The sequence below is a fragment of the Schistocerca nitens genome, chromosome 3 (assembly GCF_023898315.1).
Source record: "Schistocerca nitens isolate TAMUIC-IGC-003100 chromosome 3, iqSchNite1.1, whole genome shotgun sequence".
Lineage (NCBI taxonomy): Eukaryota > Metazoa > Arthropoda > Insecta > Orthoptera > Acrididae > Schistocerca > Schistocerca nitens.
Window position 1 is genome coordinate 850,692,268 of NC_064616.1, and position 20,014 is coordinate 850,712,281.

The following is a 20,014-nucleotide window of genomic DNA, read 5'->3' on the forward strand; positions in this document are numbered from 1 at the left end:
AGTACGTTTTACGTTTTTTCTTCCGTTGGCTTTAATTTTGTATTAAAGAAACAACTGCGAAAATATTAATAGTGTAATTAATATGTAAGTAACCGTACAGTACCGTAATAGTTCGTGTTTAGAAAATGAATTCCAACATATCGTTATGTTCACAGGTACCTGAACTACATTTCAGTCACTCAGTAAAGTGATAACTCAAAATATCATTGTCAACAGATCTGAAGAAATTGCCAGTGAGTCTTTAGACCGTTTTCGTCAGACGAGAGGTTAGTTTCTAAGCGTTTCAATGGACTTAATTACTTCAGTGAGATAATTCTTGCAAATGTGATATTGATTATAGCAAATATTAGCAATCTACTCTGTCAATTATATTGCTAGTAATTAGTGACAGCAAAAATTGTTTAATAATCTTTGTGTTTTTGCAGACGCAGTTCTGACTCTGATTACTGGTTGCTGTACGTATCTATCCACATCAAGGCTGTTGAGAGAGACTCGTGAAGATTCAAGACAGTTCTTAGAGGATTTGCAGTTTAAAAGTGAAATAATTGTGAAATAAGTGTGTGAATGATTAAACTGTGTTTTATTGAAGTTGTTGTGCGATTTTAAAGGAATAATAAATGTTAAATACAGTGAGTGAATAATAAAAATCTCATTTTCCACATGTTAAGCCGTCCAATACCCGTAATTTTCCGCCACTTACTTATTGGTAAACACTTGTTGGAGAGTGACATGCCCGCCCCCCCCCCCCCCCCCCCCCCACTTTCTCCACAATCTTGGTGTGACACTGTCCCGTAACATATCCCGAAAAATACAATATGCATTTTGAGGCTGTTGATATGAAAGTGGGAAGTACAGATCTTCCAGTTAAATCAGGAATAGCTTAAGTGCATTACTTGAAAGTGACACAGGAAAAGCTTACTTATGTAGGTGGTAGTAGCGTCGGCAAAAAGTTCTTGTGTGTGAAGTTGCCATGTAGAACACTAGGTGTAAAACTTTTCTCCCGAGTCTTGAACTGTGTCGGAACAAAAGTCAGGCATTCATATGACTGTTTTCATTTCACTACACTTATACAGATGTCTGAGTTCTGCTGTGTTAACTTTTCAAAGTCCTGTAGGCATGTGGAGTATTAACCAAAACTGTCATATTGGAAGCAGAATCAAACACATTTGTTACGTTACTTGATATTTTCAGGAGCAAAAGTCAATGTTGCTTCTTATTAATATAATACATTCAGAGTCACAGCAGTATTTGACCAACCATAACTGATGCTGAATATGCATGTCGTCATATAATATTAAAGGCTTATTTCAATAGTGGTACAAGTCCATTACTTCCACTTTTCTGTCTATAATGCTTCTGAAATTAATGATCCAAACAAACATAAATAAAGGTTCATCTCTAGCAAGAAGCCATATGCTTGAATATTTCTGGTATCTCAACTGCAGATTTTTCAGCGCTCATTTAACTTTACGACTCTGTATCTCAAAATGAACAAAAATGGACTTGTACCACTATTGAAATAAGCCCTTCATATGCACACACAGCACATCGATCTCGTGAGGCACAAGGCTCTCATAACGAAGTACGTACGTCGGTCAACAGATGGCACTAGGAAAAGTATGTTAACTGCGCTTTTTAGTTGCTACTTGCGACTCTTAGTTGCGACTTGTCACAGAAATCGCAGTTGGACTCGACAGCGTGTCGCAGAAATGAGCGTAGTACAAACTTTGGCCAACAGATGGCACTGTTAACTGCGCTTTTTAGTTGCTACTTGTGACTTCTAGCCGTGACTTGTCACTGAAATCGCAGAAAGGAGTATGGAATTCGGCCCACAGATGGCTCACGGCGTAGAGTGTGAAATGCTACTTCCGACTGCTAACTGTGACTGAAATCGCAGTTAGATTTTGTAAAGTTGTTATTGTGATATCTGTGACTTCTCAATCACTGTGATTTCTAACAGATAACGCGATTTCCTGCCCACCACTAGTCGGCAGGACTCAACAGGACCAGCCATTCCTCTGAGGATGTCCAACTTAGTATTGGACAAAACGGTAGGAATAGAAGTATTCCATGGACCACGGCCATATAACCCGGAAGAATTATCAACCACAGTACTATCCGGTCGTAAAAGCGTTCATTGTATGAATGGCGTTACTCAAAGATTCTTCTTTAAAACGGGACTTACATTAGGGCCCACAACACATTTATGGCAAGAATAATTTCACAATTAGAAGGCTCAGGGAGATCTATCTACGACAATATTTCTTTGCTTGAAGAAGTCAAAATGAAAATTAATGAAGCGCCATGTGAAGTAGGGGAAAAAGTATGGGGCAAAAATGCAAACGGTTTTGGTGAAGAACACTGGCCTGAAGGAGTTGTGTGCAGCTGCCGACATACTTAGTGGAAAATCCAGCACTCCTGACTGCAGCATTCCTGTCCAACATGTGCCGAAAATGAAGTACGCCCCTGTCACATCTGTTGATGTAGAATGTTCTTTTTCAGCATATAAATTGATTCTGACTGACAAGCGCCACAGTTCTTCACTAGAAAACCTAGAAAAGATTTTGGTTATTTATTGTGAAGCTAACTATGGTCAGAATATGTGAAACTACGAATGTATTAATTAAACCATTGCCACATCTTTTTTACAGAGATCTTTATCTTGCAGGAACTCAAAAATATTTGGAGTTATGTTCAACATTAATGTTGTAGATTGCTGTGCTCTGTAACTGTGTAAATATTCATTCTCCTTGTTTTAATGACTAATAAGATGTTCATACTGTCAACACTGTGTATTTTAATTTATTTTTATTTTCTCTGCATCATTTTTATTAGAGCCTATTTTAGGTTTTATATAGCCTAAATGAACTACTGAAGGGGCCTATTTTAGGTGCCTAAAACACACTTTTTTACGACCTAAAAATCCGTGGTCTAGTAATAACACCTAATCGGAGAATAATCGCTAGATAACTAAACCAGTGACTGTGGCAGGGTTAGTAAAGTAAACCGGAGAATGTGGTAGGAATAGTTACAGAATTAATGATGACAAGACTGTTTGTTAGAACGAGGTAGGAGAAGAAACGGGGACATCACACGAATTGTGGAAGACTATGACGATTCCAAAATGTCGTTCTTTTACTTTTCGGTCTCGTGCATGAGAAACTGGAGCGTATAAATGAAATGTGAAACTATTTCCTAACGTAAAGCTTTTTGCTTGTAGTAGGCCAAATAGGCACTTCATGAATTATATTCTGTTGTATTGTAAAAATGATAATCATTGCCAAAACAGTCTCGCTTATTTGGTGTGTGTTACAGTTACTGCAATATTAGAAAGGCCTGTTTTGTATTATCCAGCACACAGTGACAAAATAGACGTTACCAGATCAAGAAACCACACCAGTCTTCCCAGATAGCACAGTAAGCCAGTTTCAAACTTGTTTCCAGATGTAAAGTTCAAGTATATAAGCTTGATCATAGCTGCAATATTCAGGCCTGTTAGCTGGATTCAAGCTTGAAACAAACATCAAAGTTGGCAGAGTTCAAGCTATATTTCAAGCTTGACTTATCAAGTTTGGCTCCAGCTGTATCTACAAACGTGGAATACAGCCTGGTATTTACAGCTTGTTTTAAGGTATATAATTATTAATCTGAATTTATTGAACCTAATTAGTTAAATAAATATCAGAATGGAAATGGCGTGAAAAGAATTATGAAGACATGTAGGTTTACAATTTTTTATTTTCAAAGTGTTTAAAATTGTTTTATTTTAAAATTTAATTATTCTGAAGCCCCTCCGGCCCCAGCACACAGACCAGAGCAGGATCAAATATCGCTGACTTCTGCCAATATAATGATCCTGTAACAGGTAAAAGAAAATGTTAGCCATACCTAAACATAAAAAATGTAAAAAGTTGAAACTGATCAACGTAAATATAATTTATGCCCCAGATTAGCAAAATAACTTCAAACTCACTGATGTAGTAAGAATCATTAACTAGTATAAACGCCATTGAGTAAGCAGCTGCTTCTGGTGACTTCATTCCAAAGAGTTTTTAAAGTAATTTGAAATAACTTTAAGTTTGAAATTTTTAAAGTAAAGTTGACATTTGGGTAATTTTGCGATGACTTCATGAATAAGCCACACATCACTATTTCTAACAGTTTCGGGGCCATTTAATCTGAATTGTAAAGAAACAATTACTTGAAATCATATACACCTCATACTGTAAGCTTATAAGGAAACTACTGTTTAGAAAAATGTAGACTTTTATTCTATCCACAATTATTTTTGGGGGGGTAAAACTGAATCAAAATGAAATAAAAGATGAAATAGAAATGAATTTAAAAAATTACCAGTTCAGTGGAACTGAAATGTAAAAGAACAAAAAATGTTCTCCTTGTCATATTTTAACATTGCCTTTTATTAGATTTCAGCCACATTACAAATAACAATAAAAGTAAGAAACACCAGTAGGCCTTGCAGTATTATTTCACCTAGGGAACAACAAAATTAAGAGCCATCACCGATTGTAATTTAGTATAGTCTTACCATGGGGTTTGACTTCTGTTTTTTGACTGTTGAAGCCAGTCTCCTATATTGGTTTTAAACTGTTCTTCGGTTGTCGAAGGAAATATTTTTCTGACTGAACCTGAAAACATAAATCAGTTTATCATTAAAAGTAGTAGAAAGTGTTAGAGATTTACACTGGAACAAAAATTGCTTTTACAATGTTGAAATTATAAAGCCACTGTATCAGGCCAGCCTGTAAACTATTGATTTTCACCAACTAGGATTGTGCACATAACATTGTGAAAATGCATTTCTCAAATGAGCCGTTATTTCTCTAAACCCTGTAAACATCTGATTAATAACAACCAACCCATTGAACATCAATGAAACATAACTACTTTCCTGATAATACTAAAAATGTGAATTAATCAGTTGTTTTCTTAACTTAAACGAAATATCAAAACAATATTATCAAATCAAAACAAATTTTTCTCCATAAAATAAACATTGCAACTTTTATATAAATTTTTATATAAATTTGTTTAACTTCCATGCTTTCGTTGGAAATTTTAGAGCAATGCCAGCATTAGGGGTGTGACATTTGTACTAATTTATGCTAGTATTTTCATGTTTACATTTAGGAATCTTAAGTTATTTGAAGTGAAGTTACTGTTTTAAGCAACAAATTGATACTCTTCATTCCAAAAAAATACAGTGTTCAAATATACATACTGAACTGTCTGTAATGCTATACATAATACCAGTGTTATGGGTGGGACAAAACTGACACCAAACTGAACAATTTTGACATCTGAACAATATTTCTGCTTTGATAGTATCCACAATTCAGCCAAGCCTCATACAAATGAAGCTTACATTCTTCTATTAAAGAAACATGTTGCTATTAGAAAAAGAATTAAGTTGCACCAATGCAGGACACTATATATAACTGTATAGTTACAGGTAGGACAAATTGTCTGTTGTATGATTTGCATAGAATATTAAATTGCAATATGTAGTGCAACTGAACACACACTATTCAAGCTAAATACAACAGTAAAAAGGTACAAACACTCACAATAAACTCAGATTTTTTTTTAAAGTTCTAGTCAAATGAGAAGTGTCCCCTGTTGTTCATAAATGTTGGAATATGGTAAGCTTTCTCAACAGTACTAAAATCATTCTCAATAGATTCATCCTTCACAGTACAGCCTAGATTCAAAATTTGCCACTACTCTCCATGAAAAGTAATGTTACACTTATTATGAATATGCTTAACTTTTGCCAAACATGAGTCACAAGAAATTTTGTGTCCATCATCACAGAAAGAATTAACAGCTTCAACAAAATCTCTCAAGACTGATGGCTTAATAACAGACTGCAACTCTGATTTTACTGTTGCCCCAACTCTAAGACTTCTTTGACTTGAATATCTTGAGTATGTTTACTTTGTGCAAGAGTGTCATACTAACGGGAAGAAATTTCATATTACCGCAATTAAAGAGCAGTCAAAGCTACATAAATAAAAAAGACTGACACCTATGTAGTAACTGGTTCTTGATGTACTTTTTCCCATTCACCATGTCATTACTATTTGTATTCGCAAAGAAACTTTTCACACTTCACGATTATTCATTCATGGTATGACAGACGCGAGTACTTACAAGTAAACAAATGTAATAGGGCCATATATATAAAGAGGCGAGATTTCAAAAAGGTAAAATAACATTAAGCTTTAATTTATTGGTGCCACATACTAGAGAGCTAGTTTAAAATGACCTCTTTTTACTGAACAACTTGTAATATGTATTCTTAGCTGGTAATCCATTTCACTTTCATCCAGGCTCAATTTTTCTACATATAAGAATATGATATTTCTTTACGTTACGTAATAATATTTAACATTTGTAATATTAACATACCACTAGAGAAAAATGCACCAACGTATCTGTAATACACTATATATCCTCTTCAGACCCGGTGTAGCAGTAAGGCAGGAGACGCCACACACTTACCGAACTATTTTCCAGTATAAAACAAACTTCACAATAGTCAACAATCATTAACGTGCGTCACAAAGGTAAAAGAGCCGTAACCCTAGCAGAGTCAGTGCAAGGCTTATAAAAGCTTGTGGCACTTCGCGTGGACATCTATGGAAGCTATGCTGTGCGTGCATCTGCTGTACAGCGTTTCAGGGAAATTACAGTTTATTTCAAGCTTGGGAAAATTATTTTAATTCAAGCTAAATTTTTACAGCTTGATATAAACTGTGCAACAGGTTGATTTTTCAATCTTGAATTTTCAACTGAACCTAAACTCAATACCCACCTAGAAATAAGCTGTGAAACAGGTTGATTTTTCAATCTTGAATTTTCAACTGAACCTAAACTCAATATCCACCTTGAAATAAGCTTGAGTGCTAGCTGAGTTGGGTACTATTTGCATTAACAGCTTTTTCAGTATTAGACAACGACATTTCTATTTTTCATGTAGCAAAATGTTTGACGAACTTTGATAAGGTAATAGTTCTTTCGCACAAAGGAAAGCACTTCATGTAAAGCTGTAGTAAGATTACATAGAAAAATCGCTAGGACCTAAGGATTGAAGAAATGTGTACTGTCTTGCCAGTCTCTTGTCTTTACTGGTTTTAGGTATCCTATATTTAATTTTATCACACAGAAGAGGAAGTTATTAGCTAATAGGCAATAAAGAATCCAAATTTTCTGAAGAGTTCTAGTTCTACTGGTTTCAAATAATCCTATCCAGTATTAATTGGGAGTTTTCTTTCTTTCTTTCCTTTTTTAAGTGAGGGGCAAGACGTCAAACCGGCCTACTGGGAGCAGGAGAGGCACTACAGGACGTTTTAATTTCCACTGGCCTGAAATAGTTTGATGGCATCCGTTACAAAATATACTCATTTGAGTTCCACAGAGCGAAATAAATCTTCTGCTCATAAGCATTAATGCCAAATTTCGCCACACCGTTCCAACGGATACATTTGTCATACATCCCACATTGATTTCTCCACTTATTTCATGCAGTTTTGCTTGCCTGCCAACACTGATGACTACGCAAATGTCACTGCTCTTGGTCGTTAAGTGAAGGCTGCTGGTCAGTGTGTTGTCTGCAGTGAGTAGTAGTGCCTGAAATTTGGTATTTTCAGCACACTCCTGACACTGTGGATTGCAGAATACTGAATTCCCAAACAATTTCTAAAATGGAATGTTCCCTCCAACTACCATTCCACATTAAATATCTATTGATTCTCATCATACCACCATTATTAAGTCAGAAACTTTTTCACATGAATCACCCAAGTACAAATGACAGCTCCACCTTTTGTACCTTGTGTACATGATACTGCCGCCCTCAGTGTATATGTGAATAATATAGTGTATGCAAAATCACCTCATCATGATGATGCGGCAGAATTATTCCTAGCACAAATATTGTAAGAGCAGTACATGTGTGCACGGAAAAACGAAGTACATTTACATAATCAAAGTGCCATCTTCTATCAAGTATGTGCGTATCCAGAGATCAAAGTGTATAAATCAAATAGTCAAGTGTACATACATAGAGGTGTCAGTTAGAGGTAAAGGACAATCTAAGAAAATATGTGGCGTCAGAAATGTGTTAGTGTGGAAGTAAATGTCACATGGCTGGGGCCCTTTTGCTTGCCACAAGCATGATGCACGAATGAGTATACAGCTCTCCCTGAAGGAAATTACTAATTTACCACATCTTCGTCAATTGTTGTTCTCTTTCCACCATTTTTATTTTACAGATTGGTACTCCCTATGGCTTGCACTGACAACTCCTTTCCACTATCCTCCGTATTTGCATTTTCTGTTACTCCATTTTAACTGCTTTTCTTTTTCAGCTGGGTATGCCATAAGGATTAATAAAAAACACATCATAAAGTTTCAATTCTAGTTTTCATTCATCACTTCAGTCTGCATACATAAATGTCCAAATCCAGAATGGATAAAAGTTTTATGTCATGTATGTTTGAGTCTCGTAAAGGTCTGTGGAACCATATAGTTTTGTCTGATTAAAGAACCTATGCCTAGGTTTCAGGTAGGATTCCCCAGTTCCTTCAATTCTGAGGTGCTACTCCAATAGTTGGAGAACCTCTGCAATGTTGTTCAAATTTAGGAGGAATACCGAGTGGGGTGAAGCATGAATGGGAATTTGGATGGAGGAGAGAGGGGTGCTAGGGTAGTCCCCGTAGTTGTGCAAAGCCACTGCACCAGAGTGGCTTAGTGGTTAGTACATCTGCCTAGTGAGCAGGAGACTCTAGTTCAAATCCTTGCCGTAGTACAAATTTTCACTTGTCGCTTGTTGCATATATACGTCAATGCTATTGAAACTTAAAATTGTGACAACCCTACGATGGGTCCACTTTTGCTAAGGAATCCTGTACCATCGTGTTCGCAATAAAAATATCCAGATTTTATATATCTGATTGTACAAGGAAACCCGATTAGAGTAATTAACTACTATATGTTCACCTGTTTGCATCTGACAGCCTTTCCTTATGGCCTGGAAAAAGTTAGACACCCTTGATATATGGCATTTTTTTTTCAAGAAACTGCAAAAAAGTAAATATCGAAAAAAAACAATTGTTAATTAAAAATAGATGTGTGGGGATATGAGGTGGCAACCCTAACATGTTTTGCTTATTTAGACTGAAGTTCCGTTCAAGCCGCGATCTATTTCTGCAGCTAACGACATGTATCATACACTACGTTTACATGCGACACATCTTCCGAACAACGAAAACCGAATTTCGGAAACTGTATTCCGCTGTCGTGTTTACATTTTGATGTCTGAAGCGGATTTCACAGCCCAGTTAAATAACCCGCCTTAAAAACAGCTGATAAAGTTTATGATATAGTCAGCACAACCGCTTCTGTCTTATACTTTTACTTATCCTTCACTGCGCAAAAAGCCACTCCGTCCTTGTTAGCCGAAAATTCTTAAAAAAACAAGACGAAATCTGATAGCCAATGCACATTTCAAAACCGATTGCATACACATTGACATAAGAACGAAAATCGATTGCCGAATTCGAAAACCGACAACCAGATTTTGAAGTATTTACACGACCACCTAGAAGCGGTATTTGGAAATTGGTCTATGAAATCCGGATGTGGGAGCCTCTTGTAATCAGGGTGACACGGAAGCTGTGGGACCATCCAGCGAGCAAAGAATCACAATTAAAAACTAAATTGCTAGGAGTTTTTTTTAAATTTTTGAACTTGTATCTCTTTCTCGCTTGTTTGCTTTGACATTTTAGCGGCAAGAATTGAACAGTTGTCAGATTGGTTGATTGTTTCTTATGTATATGTACCAAAATATTAATTATTACAGGTTGTTTTTAGCCAAAAGAATAAAGCCATATGTAATGTATGTTGGCTGTTTTTGAGCGATTTGTAGTGCAGGTAAATATCTGAACAGATGTGCAAAACATGTAATTAACTTTTTACTGATTCTGATACAACGCACCGGTGTCTCAGGTATTTGTACGTAACAAGCTGAGAATATGTATAAAAGGTCCCTCTAACGGTGTTTTGGTGTCATTTTGTGAATGAAGGTAGCAAGGAATGAGGTTAGTAGAACATGTTGATCGAGAATTCTAATAATGAATGAACCCTAAGTGCGTGCGTCATTCTTACGAAGAATTTTGTGCGCTTGCTGTGAAGTATGCTGCGTTCACTAGTTTTAACCAAGCAGTAACAACGAATAAGACTGATTGGATTGTGTGTACTCGAAGCTGTGAACGTTGTGTACTCGAAGCTATCAAAGTACAGGAAGCCCTGAAGAGTACTGGCGTTTTGAGTAGGGAAGCCGTATTTAATAACGCCACCTTCAAGCATATTAAAAATTTCACAACATTGAGCCAGTGGGGAAAGGTGTTTTTCATCAAGTACATAAATATAAGTACAGGATTTGAAAGGGTGGAGGAAATAGTCATACTACCCATAATTATTTGCATTTGTCTAACACAACTTCCAGAAAATGAAATTTCTCCTCCATATTTTCAAATAGTTTTGCAGTCTTTGTTGCTCCAAGGACGATCTGCCAGAAGGGATGTAAGTTCACTGGCAAAATCAGTACAGAATTGTAAAGGTACCATCAGGATGAGATGCTTTTCCTCTGTTTAACAAGTTTAGTTGATTTTCTGTTACATGATCACTTACCTCAGTATCTGAAGATTGAGTGTCTGTGCAGTTATTGAAAGGACAAACTATCTTAGGATTTTTTGCCGTGAAACAACTGTGGATTACTGAATTTAGTATTTTGCACTTCAGTCTGCCATCCTCCGTTTCGGGGCTATTATAAGCAATTGGTGACTGTATAGCTCAGTTTGCTGACTTACCGTGAAACCAGAGCTACTTACAATTTTTTCGTGGGGTCAGTTTGCAAAATTTTGCTTTTTAATTCATTGAAACCATCTTGCAGTGCTCTCCTTATGCACGTTTTGATATCTTTTAGTTTTTTTGCTGTAAACAACACTTAGATTTTATTTAAATCTGCGATGAAATTTTCTTTCCTTTTGTAGCAGCTTTCTAACACAGCTATTGAGCATTTCTTAATGCTCCTAGCTTTCCCAGAACTGTCTCAAGGAGAGTATTCCAAAAGATTGAACTGAACAAGGTGGGAGAGGAGTTAAGACGTTGGACTCAAATTTTGGAGGACCATAGATCAAAGCCCAGTCTTGTCTGGAAGACCATCTACATCTACATTCATACTCCTCAAGCCACCCAACGGTGTGTGGCGGAGGGCACTTTACGTGCCACTGTCATTACCTCCCTTTCCTGTTCCAGTCGCGTATGGTTCGCGGGAAGAACGACTGTCTGAAAGCCTCCGTGCGCGCTCTAATCTCTCTAATTTTACATTCGTGATCTCCTCGGGAGGTATAAGTAGGGGGAAGCAATATACTTGATACCTCATCCAGAAACGCACCCTCTCGAAACCTGGTGAGCAAGCTACACCGCAATGCAGAGCGCCTCTCTTGTAGAGTCTGCCACTTGAGTTTATTAAACATCTCTGTAACGCTATCACGGTTACCAAATAACCCTGTGACGAAACGCGCCACTCTTCTTTGGATCTTCTTCTATCTCCTCCGTCAACCCGATCTGGTACGGATCCCACACTGATGAGCAATACTCAAGCATAGGTCTAACGAGTGTTTTGTAAGCCACCTCCTTTGTTGCTGGACTACATTTTCTAAGCACTCTCCCAATGAATCTCAACCTGGTACCCGCCTTACCAACAATTAATTTTATGTGATCATTCCACTTCAAATCGTTCCGCACGCATACTCCCAGATATTTTACAGAAGTAACTGCTACCAGTGTTTGTTCCGCTATCATATAATCATACAATAAAGGATCCTTCTTTCTATGTATTCACAATACATTACATTTGTCTATGTTAAGGGACAGTTGCCACTCCCTGCACCAAGTGCCTATCCGCTGCAGATCTTCCTGCATTTCGCTACAATTTTCTAATGCTGCAACTTCCCTGTATACTACAGCATCATCCGCGAAAAGCCGCATGGAACTTCCGACACTATCTACTAGGTCATTTATATATATTGTGAAAAGCAATGGTCCCATAACACTCCCCTGTGGCATGCCAGAGGTTACCTTAACGTCTGTAGACGTCTCTCCATTGATAACAACATGCTGTGTTCTGTTTGCTAAAAAATCTTCAATCCAGCCACACAGCTGGTCTGATATTCCGTAGGCTCTTACTTTGTTTATCAGGCGACAGTGCGGAACTGTATCGAACGCCTTCCGGAAGTCAAGAAAAATAGCATCCACCTGGGAGCCTGTATCTAATATTTTCTGGGTCTCATGAACAAATAACGCGAGTTGGGTCTCACACGATCGCTGTTTCCGGAATCCATGTCGATTCCTACATAGTAGATTCTGGGTTTCCAAAAACGACATGATACTCGAGCAAAAAACATGTTCTAAAATTCTACAACAGATCGACGTCAGAGATATAGGTCTATAGTTTTGCGCATCTGCTCGACGACCCTTCTTGAAGACTGTGACTACCTGTGCTCTTTTCCAATCATTTGGAACCCTCCGTTCCTCTAGAGACTTGCGGTACACGGCTGTTAGAAGGGGGGCAAGTTCTTTCGCGTACTCTGTGTAGAATCGAATTGGTATCCCGTCAGGTCCAGTGGACTTTCCTCTGTTGAGTGATTCCAGTTGCTTTTCTATTCCTTGGACACTTATTTCGATGTCAGCCATTTTTTCGTTTGTGCGAGGATTTAGAGAAGGAACTGCAGTGCGGTCTTCCTCTGTGAAACAGCTTTGGAAAAAGGTGTTTAGTATTTCAGCTTTACGCGTGTCATCCTCTGTTTCAATGCCATCATCATCCCGGAGTGTCTGGATATGCTGTTTCGAGCCACTTACTGATTTAACGTAAGACCAGAACTTCCTAGGATTTTCTGTCAAGTCTGTACATAGAATTTTACTTTCGAATTCACTGAACGCTTCTCGCATAGCCCTCCTTACGCTAACTTTGACATCGCTTAGCTTCTGTTTGTCTGAGAGGTTTTGGCTGCGTTTAAACTTGGAGTGAAGCTCTCTTTGCTTTTGCAGTAGTTTCCTAACTTTGTTGTTGTACCACGGTGGGTTTTTCCCATCCCTCACAGTTTTACTCGGCACGTACCTGTCTAAAACGCATTTTACGATTGCCTTGAACTTTTTCCATAAACACTCAACATTGTCAGTGTCGGAACAGAAATTTTCGTTTTGATCTGTTAGGTGGTCTGAAATCTGCCTTCTATTACTCTTGCTAAACAGATAAACCTTCCTCCCTTTTTTTATATTCCTATTAACTTCCATATTCAGGGATGCTACAACGGCCTTATGATCACTGATTCCCTGTTCTGCACTTACAGAGTCGAAAAGTTCGGGTCTGTTTGTTATCAGTAGGTCCAAGGTGTTATCTCCACGAGTCGGTTCTCTGTTTAATTGCTCGAGGTAATTTTCGGATAGTGCACTCAGTATAATGTCACTCGATGCTCTGTCCCTACCACCCGTCCTAAACATCTGAGTGTCCCAGTCTATATCTGGTAAATTGAAATCTCCACCTAAGACTATAACATGCTGAGGAAATTTATGCGAAATGTATTCCAAATTTTTTCTCAGTTGTTCTGCCACTAACGCTGCTGAGTCGGGAGGTCGGTAAAAGGAGCCAATTATTAACCCAGCTCGGTTGTTGAGTGTAACCTCCACCCATAATAATTCACAGGAACTATCCACTTCTACTTCACTACAGGATAAACTACTACTAACAGCGACAAACACTCCACCACCGGTTGCATGCAATCTATCCTTCCTAAACACCGTCTGTACCTCTGTAAAAATTTCGGCAGAATTCGGATTTATTTTTTGTGGTTGCTTTATATTGTGCAAGGCCACTATTGGCAGTGTTTCCTTTTAATGGTACACAGCCAATTTCTTTCCACCCCCTTCTTTGATCTAAGCTCCATTTCTAATTAGCTTCTTGTTCCTGAAACATTAAATAGTAGCCGGCCGGTGTGGCCGAGTGGTTCTAGGCGCTACAGTCTGGAACCATGTGACTGCTATGGTCGTAGGTTCGAATCGTGCCTCAGGCATGGATGTGTGTGATGTCCTTAGGTTAGTTAGGTTTAAGTAGTTCTAGGGGACTGATGACCTAAGATGTTAAGTCCCATAGTGCTCAGAGCCATTTGAACCATTTGATTAAATAGTAAGCTACCGTCCTTTTCTAAAAGACTTATTTAAATCTTTGAGAAAATTATTTTCCATAGAACGTCAATTTGACTCTTACACAGTTATAGAGGACTATTGGATATGTGATGTCCATTAGTAATGAGAATATTGTAGGCCATTGCAGGATATCAAATACTTTCATGAACAGATACCAAAATTATCTTGACATAATTTTCCAATAATGATGCAAATGGTACAGTTTATAGCATCCTTAATTGATTTCCTATTTCTAAACGTGCACTAGTATTGTTTTCTGACTGTAACAATCTTGCGTTTCTGAGAGCTACACACAAATTTTTTCTTAAATTTTTACTCATTACATTTAACTGGCAAATTGGATGGTATGATTTTGCTACTTATTGAGCCTTAGCATGGTGATCTCTGCTGTCTTCCATATGGTTGACATACCATTTTGAAGTAGATAGACATTGCATGATTTTGTTGGACATGGCATGCCTTAATCTCTTAATATTTATGGATTTTTTCACGTATTTTAACAGACTATTTTTTTTTATCAGTATTGGATGTCTTTGCTTTTTCTTTTATTCTGTCTCATTTCTGCTGTGTCATCTGAAAGTAACTGTACTGAAATGTACTGTGTCCTCACCGTGGTGTGTTCTTTTTTTTTGTCATGACAGATAAATCCATTACAGGAGCTGTTGTTCCACTGTTCACATTCTGGATTTTGTTATTTTTGTGTGCCATCTCGTGACTTCCATTGATCTTGTGTTGGCTATTGGTCACTTTCTTGAAAACATCTCAATTTTCCCTGTTTAAATTGAATATGTACTCCTGTTGTTGATATTTTGTCTATACCGGTTTGAACTGTCTCTCAGAACAAATGAACTCTTATGGTAAGACTTCTCCCACTTCTCATTACACTATTCTGCTTCGTGCACTTGATTAGCTAGGTCTATGTTCATATTTGAAAATGAGCTAACTGCATTGCGAAATTTAGAACAATATAAAAGACTTAATGAATTCTAATTCTATTTTCTGTATTAAACTTTGCATATCTAATCCCTTGTCCTCTGTTTCTTTGCTAAGCTAAAGCAATAATTTTGCATGCACATATATTATTACAATGTGGTTAGGTCTTCCTACAGCAGATGCAGCTATTTTTCATTTATATTTAATGTACATATAATGTATATTTATATCTTGTCCAAATACCGAAATAATAAGTTTGTGATAATGGAATGTCCAATCTAGTCCTTTATTTCTATAACAACAGTGTGATTGTTGCAGAAATGAATTTTTTTTTTTTTTGGTAGTATTAACATGTATTCTAAAAACTACATTACTGAGAGTCATGCTATGTTAAACAATAGCTGTGTGCTGAGTAGTGGTTAAATAACTATCTTCAGCATTGGAGTCAAATTTTCCCAGAGGTTGCACGATTACATTTGGTACTACACCTATTTTCCAGAACAACTGAAACTCTGGAACTGAATCTCACATTTGTGAATTAGATTGTACAGGTGGTAATCAGTTGTGTTGAAACTCCAAAATGCTGTGGCTCATACTAGCAGCCTGTTTGAACATGTTGCTGAGATGTCTATCCCAGAGCCTTCAGTTCTGTTCAAGAGAGTGTTGTATATGTTTTTGCCTGTTCCTTGTATCATGCAACAAGTTGCAATCATGTGTAAGGTATCAGTAGGTTCACAAATAAGAAAAATTTTCTCTGAAAACATAACATGAGCTCTTACAGAACTGGGACTTTTAAATCTCAGTCTACAGCAATATTTGATAAATATAACCCAGCCACATACATACTATCTACACAGAAATTCATCTGCAGAGTAGAGTGAGTTGTCAACTAGAAATTATTTCACCTTGGTTTTAAATTGTTCATTATCTGCCAGCACCTTTAATTCACAGAGGAAGTGGTCAAATATGCCTGCATACTTTGTTCCTTTCTGTTCAAGAGTAAGATTGAGTTGTATAATGGATCTGTTAGAAAAGTATCCGACCTTTGGCCAGGGGAAAAAAAGACATGGTTTACCTGGAGCGTTGGACACACCACCCACCCCAAAAGTAGTTCACTTGTGACTCCCCACACTTCTTCCAGCAGTGCTTCCATTATTGTTTAGCTAGGCTGTCATTGCTGCCATAATGTTCTTTCAATGGTCTATTGAGTTTGGGGAACAGGCTGAAGTCCCCAGGGAGACATATTGGTAGAGAAATGAGCTTGTTGAAGCACAGAAATCTGGTTTTTCGCTAAAAAAAAGTCTAAATCATGTGTGAGGAATGAGCTGGAACGTTTTCATAATGGAGACATCAATTTACTGTTGACTGCAAGTCTGATCCCTTGTGCCACACAGCATCACATAAACAACAGAGGATATCCCTGTAGTACTCTTTGGTGATTGTTTGACACTGTGGTGCATACTCAAGTCAAAGGAAGCAGTCAGCATCACTTAAACATTGCTGTGCACTTGGCGGGCCGCCTTTGGCGTTCGTGATGGGGAATGCTTCTACTGTGATGACTGGGGTTTGATTTCCAGGTTACACAGGACTCGCCATAAGTGATTATGAGGTTCATTAAGTCAGGGCCACTGTTTGTGGAGTCCAGCGTGTCCTGTGAGACTTCAACATGAAGTTGCTTTTGCTCTGCTGTCAGCAGCTTTGGCACAAATTTTGCTGACACTCTTTTCATGGCCAGATCTTCGGTCTCAATGGAATGTGCCAAAGAGTACTGATGCCCACCTCTTCCAAAATTTTCCTCATGGTCATACAACATTCCAGCATCACCACAGTGTTCGCTTTGGCAATAATCTATTTATTTCAGCATGTCGATGGTAAATCGGGGTGTAGCTTTCTCTGCACTGATGTGCTGACATAAGCCCCTCCTAAATTAGTGTGATGCCTTCAGCATCCTGACCAAAAGCTGTCTGATCCTAATGGTTTCCACCTGGCTGTCACCCAGTTTCTGGCAAAATTTGATGCACTAGCACTGCTCCAGTCGTTCCATTATTTCCCTCACTCAGCTGACAGGGCTGGAGGAGAAAAATCCACGCATGCCCATGAAGGTTCAAGGATGGCTCATGAAAGTGCCCCAGACTCAAATCCATCATGCATTTGCCCCGGAAAAACAAAAAAAAAGTTTGGGTACTTTTTTTTTTAACAGAAGTCGTATAGTGGAAGCTATTTTTGAACCTAGTATTATATTTATGAACACTGTTATCATTTTCAAATTGTGCCTAATTTTTCACAACCAACTTCATCAGAGGGTAAATGGGTATTGTCAGACTTTTGTTAACATGCCTGATTTTTTTTTGGCAGTTTCCTACATGAAGCTCAAGAATGAACACTGGATGCTATCTTTACAACATGTTTCTGTGCAATGAATACTTTGTGTCTGTGTGAAATTGCTCCAGAAAATTATTCCATATGGTATTAATGAATGAAAACATGCAAAGGATAATTTTATGATGTTTTCATCACCAAAATAAACAATTACACATATACAAAATGTTACTGGACAAAAGTGTTTGAGAAACTGTGTGTGTGGTATCCAGTTAAGTGTTGCTCAGTATGCACACACATACTTACTCATTATACCTTGGAAGCCATAAACTTATAGTTTTCCAAAAGACTGTTGTGATTTGTACAGTCAAACACCTTAGGTACAAAAATTCTGATGATGATGATGACAAAAAGAAGAAGAGGAAGGAGGAGAGTGTGACATGTGAATGGTATACTCTCATTGCCATTAGGACAAGCAGAGGTTCTTGGATTGGACAAAGAGGAAAGGCTCTACCTTGACCTTATGGAGAAGTTCTCGTAATATACCCCTGATGTCTTTGTCCGTCTTTGGCCTGGCCTTCATCCTGTATCATTACGGGGTGGGCGTGTTAATTATTGGATGTGGCAATGTTAGTGGTAGTGTGTGGCTGAATGCCATTCTAGTATTCCCCTGACATTAATTAAGGAAACCACAAATACTTGACTGTGACTACAAAGTGTACAACTGCCCCTTTTCCATATGGGAACAAGAATTTATATTGTTTTCATATATGCTACAAGCCAATATTGACACAGATTTGCATATCATCTGAATGTTTCACGTAAAAAAAGACTTTGAAGATTTTTGTAATAGTGTAAAATTTGGCATTATGGAAGTGTCAGATTTCACCTGACTGCTTTGACCCATGACATCATCAATATGGCGGAAACATCTATCTCCAGCGCATACAAAATGGTGACGATTATGTCGCTGCATACACATGCCAACAAATGCGAACAAAAATAAAAATGACACAAGTATGTCTCACTCCAAAAATAAAATGAAACTAATGGGACAAATGCAGGAAATAGGGGGTTTAGGGAAGAGAAAAGCTAAATATATAACAATACAAAACACTCCACCATCCCAAAACAAATAATATATTAAAAAAAAGAAAAATTCAGCTTACAACATACCGCTCCAGCCACAAAACCAACAGGTATCGTACACTTCACTCGACTAATATGAAGCCCACGATACCAAAATGCCATCTGTAATCAAAATATATATATAAAACTATCACCTACAACTCATACAAGTGGAATCGAACATTTCCCTTGACCTATATACCTCAAATGCAGCTCTCAATTTGAGAGAGAGAGAGAGAGAGAGAGAAGCAACCTACAAATCCAAAAAGTGGATCGAATATTTCCCTGTACCTACATAGCCCAATCACAGCTCTCGACACCAGAAACCCAACGCCTATAATTTCCAACAGTGGAATTGGACTGTTCTCTTTACCTATACACATCAAACGCAGCTGTCCACACCTACTAGCAAAAAAAAAAAAAAAAAAACCCGCAAAGTTCACACACCCACATAACTTACAAAACACCACCGAAACTAAAACCCTACCAACTCTAAACCCAAATACCCCATATTCACTAGATCAATTAAAACACAACCAAAATACCATAAAACCAACAAAAGCCTCTGACAGTTTCACCTAGGTTGGACACACACACACTGGAAAAATCTAAAATATGTACAACCTCTCACCCATAAACCAACCCCAATCCACCCTATATCACTTGCCCCCCTCCCCCAAAAAAATGTGGGAGAGGCAACCAAACTAGTCCTCTCCAACATAATCTCTAAACACACTCCCGTCCCCGCCCCAGCCCATAAACTACCTCATTAACTGCACGCCCTCCAAAACACACACACACACACACACCTCCCTCCCTCCCCACAGTCTTCAAAAAACACGAAAATTCAAAAATTCTCAGGTACACTCCTCCACCAGCGATACTCATCTAAATGAGATTGCAGGTTGGAAGAGTGTGTCTTACCCCTCCCACGAAACCCCTCTATGATATTAGTACAAGGCCAAGTGTCATAATCTTTAAACTGTATGCTATGGTTAACTATAAAGTGTTCCTAATCCTTCTTTCCCAAACCCCTATACTACGAAAATGCGTAGTGTTACAGTACTACCCTCCTCAATATATTCCGCAATCTGCTGCACTAGTTCCCTCTTACTATGACCCTGCAAAACCCTAAAAACACAATTAGCATATCCCCCCCTCCCCCGCCCCGAAATAACAGACCTCCAGAGTCACAAACCAACCCGAGAACTGCCCCTCTCGTACTTCCTCTTACCAAATTTAGAGGACCGATAACAAAAATAGTACATAAGCAAGACAACCTCCCTTATGGCCAACCTAGATTTCTCGAACCAGGTACCATGCCTTATCAAACATCAGATAT

The 20,014-nt window shown here is 38.0% G+C and overlaps 1 protein-coding gene across 2 annotated transcripts in view; it reads left to right on the top strand.

Moving 5' to 3' along the window:
• Positions 1-9,820: 9,820 nt before the first annotated feature.
• The window catches only part of LOC126248876 (uncharacterized), a 133,062-nt gene continuing 122,868 nt past the window's right edge, over positions 9,821-20,014 (top strand). Inside the window, exon 1 of one of the 2 annotated variants that reach the window (XM_049950323.1) lies at positions 9,821-9,957. In XM_049950323.1, coding sequence (XP_049806280.1) covers positions 9,925-9,957 — 33 coding nt within the window. In that variant the 5' untranslated portion in view covers positions 9,821-9,924. Of the gene's footprint in view, positions 9,958-10,029; positions 10,125-20,014 lie in introns of those variants that run through there. The other variant, XM_049950324.1, reaches the window with a different exon arrangement.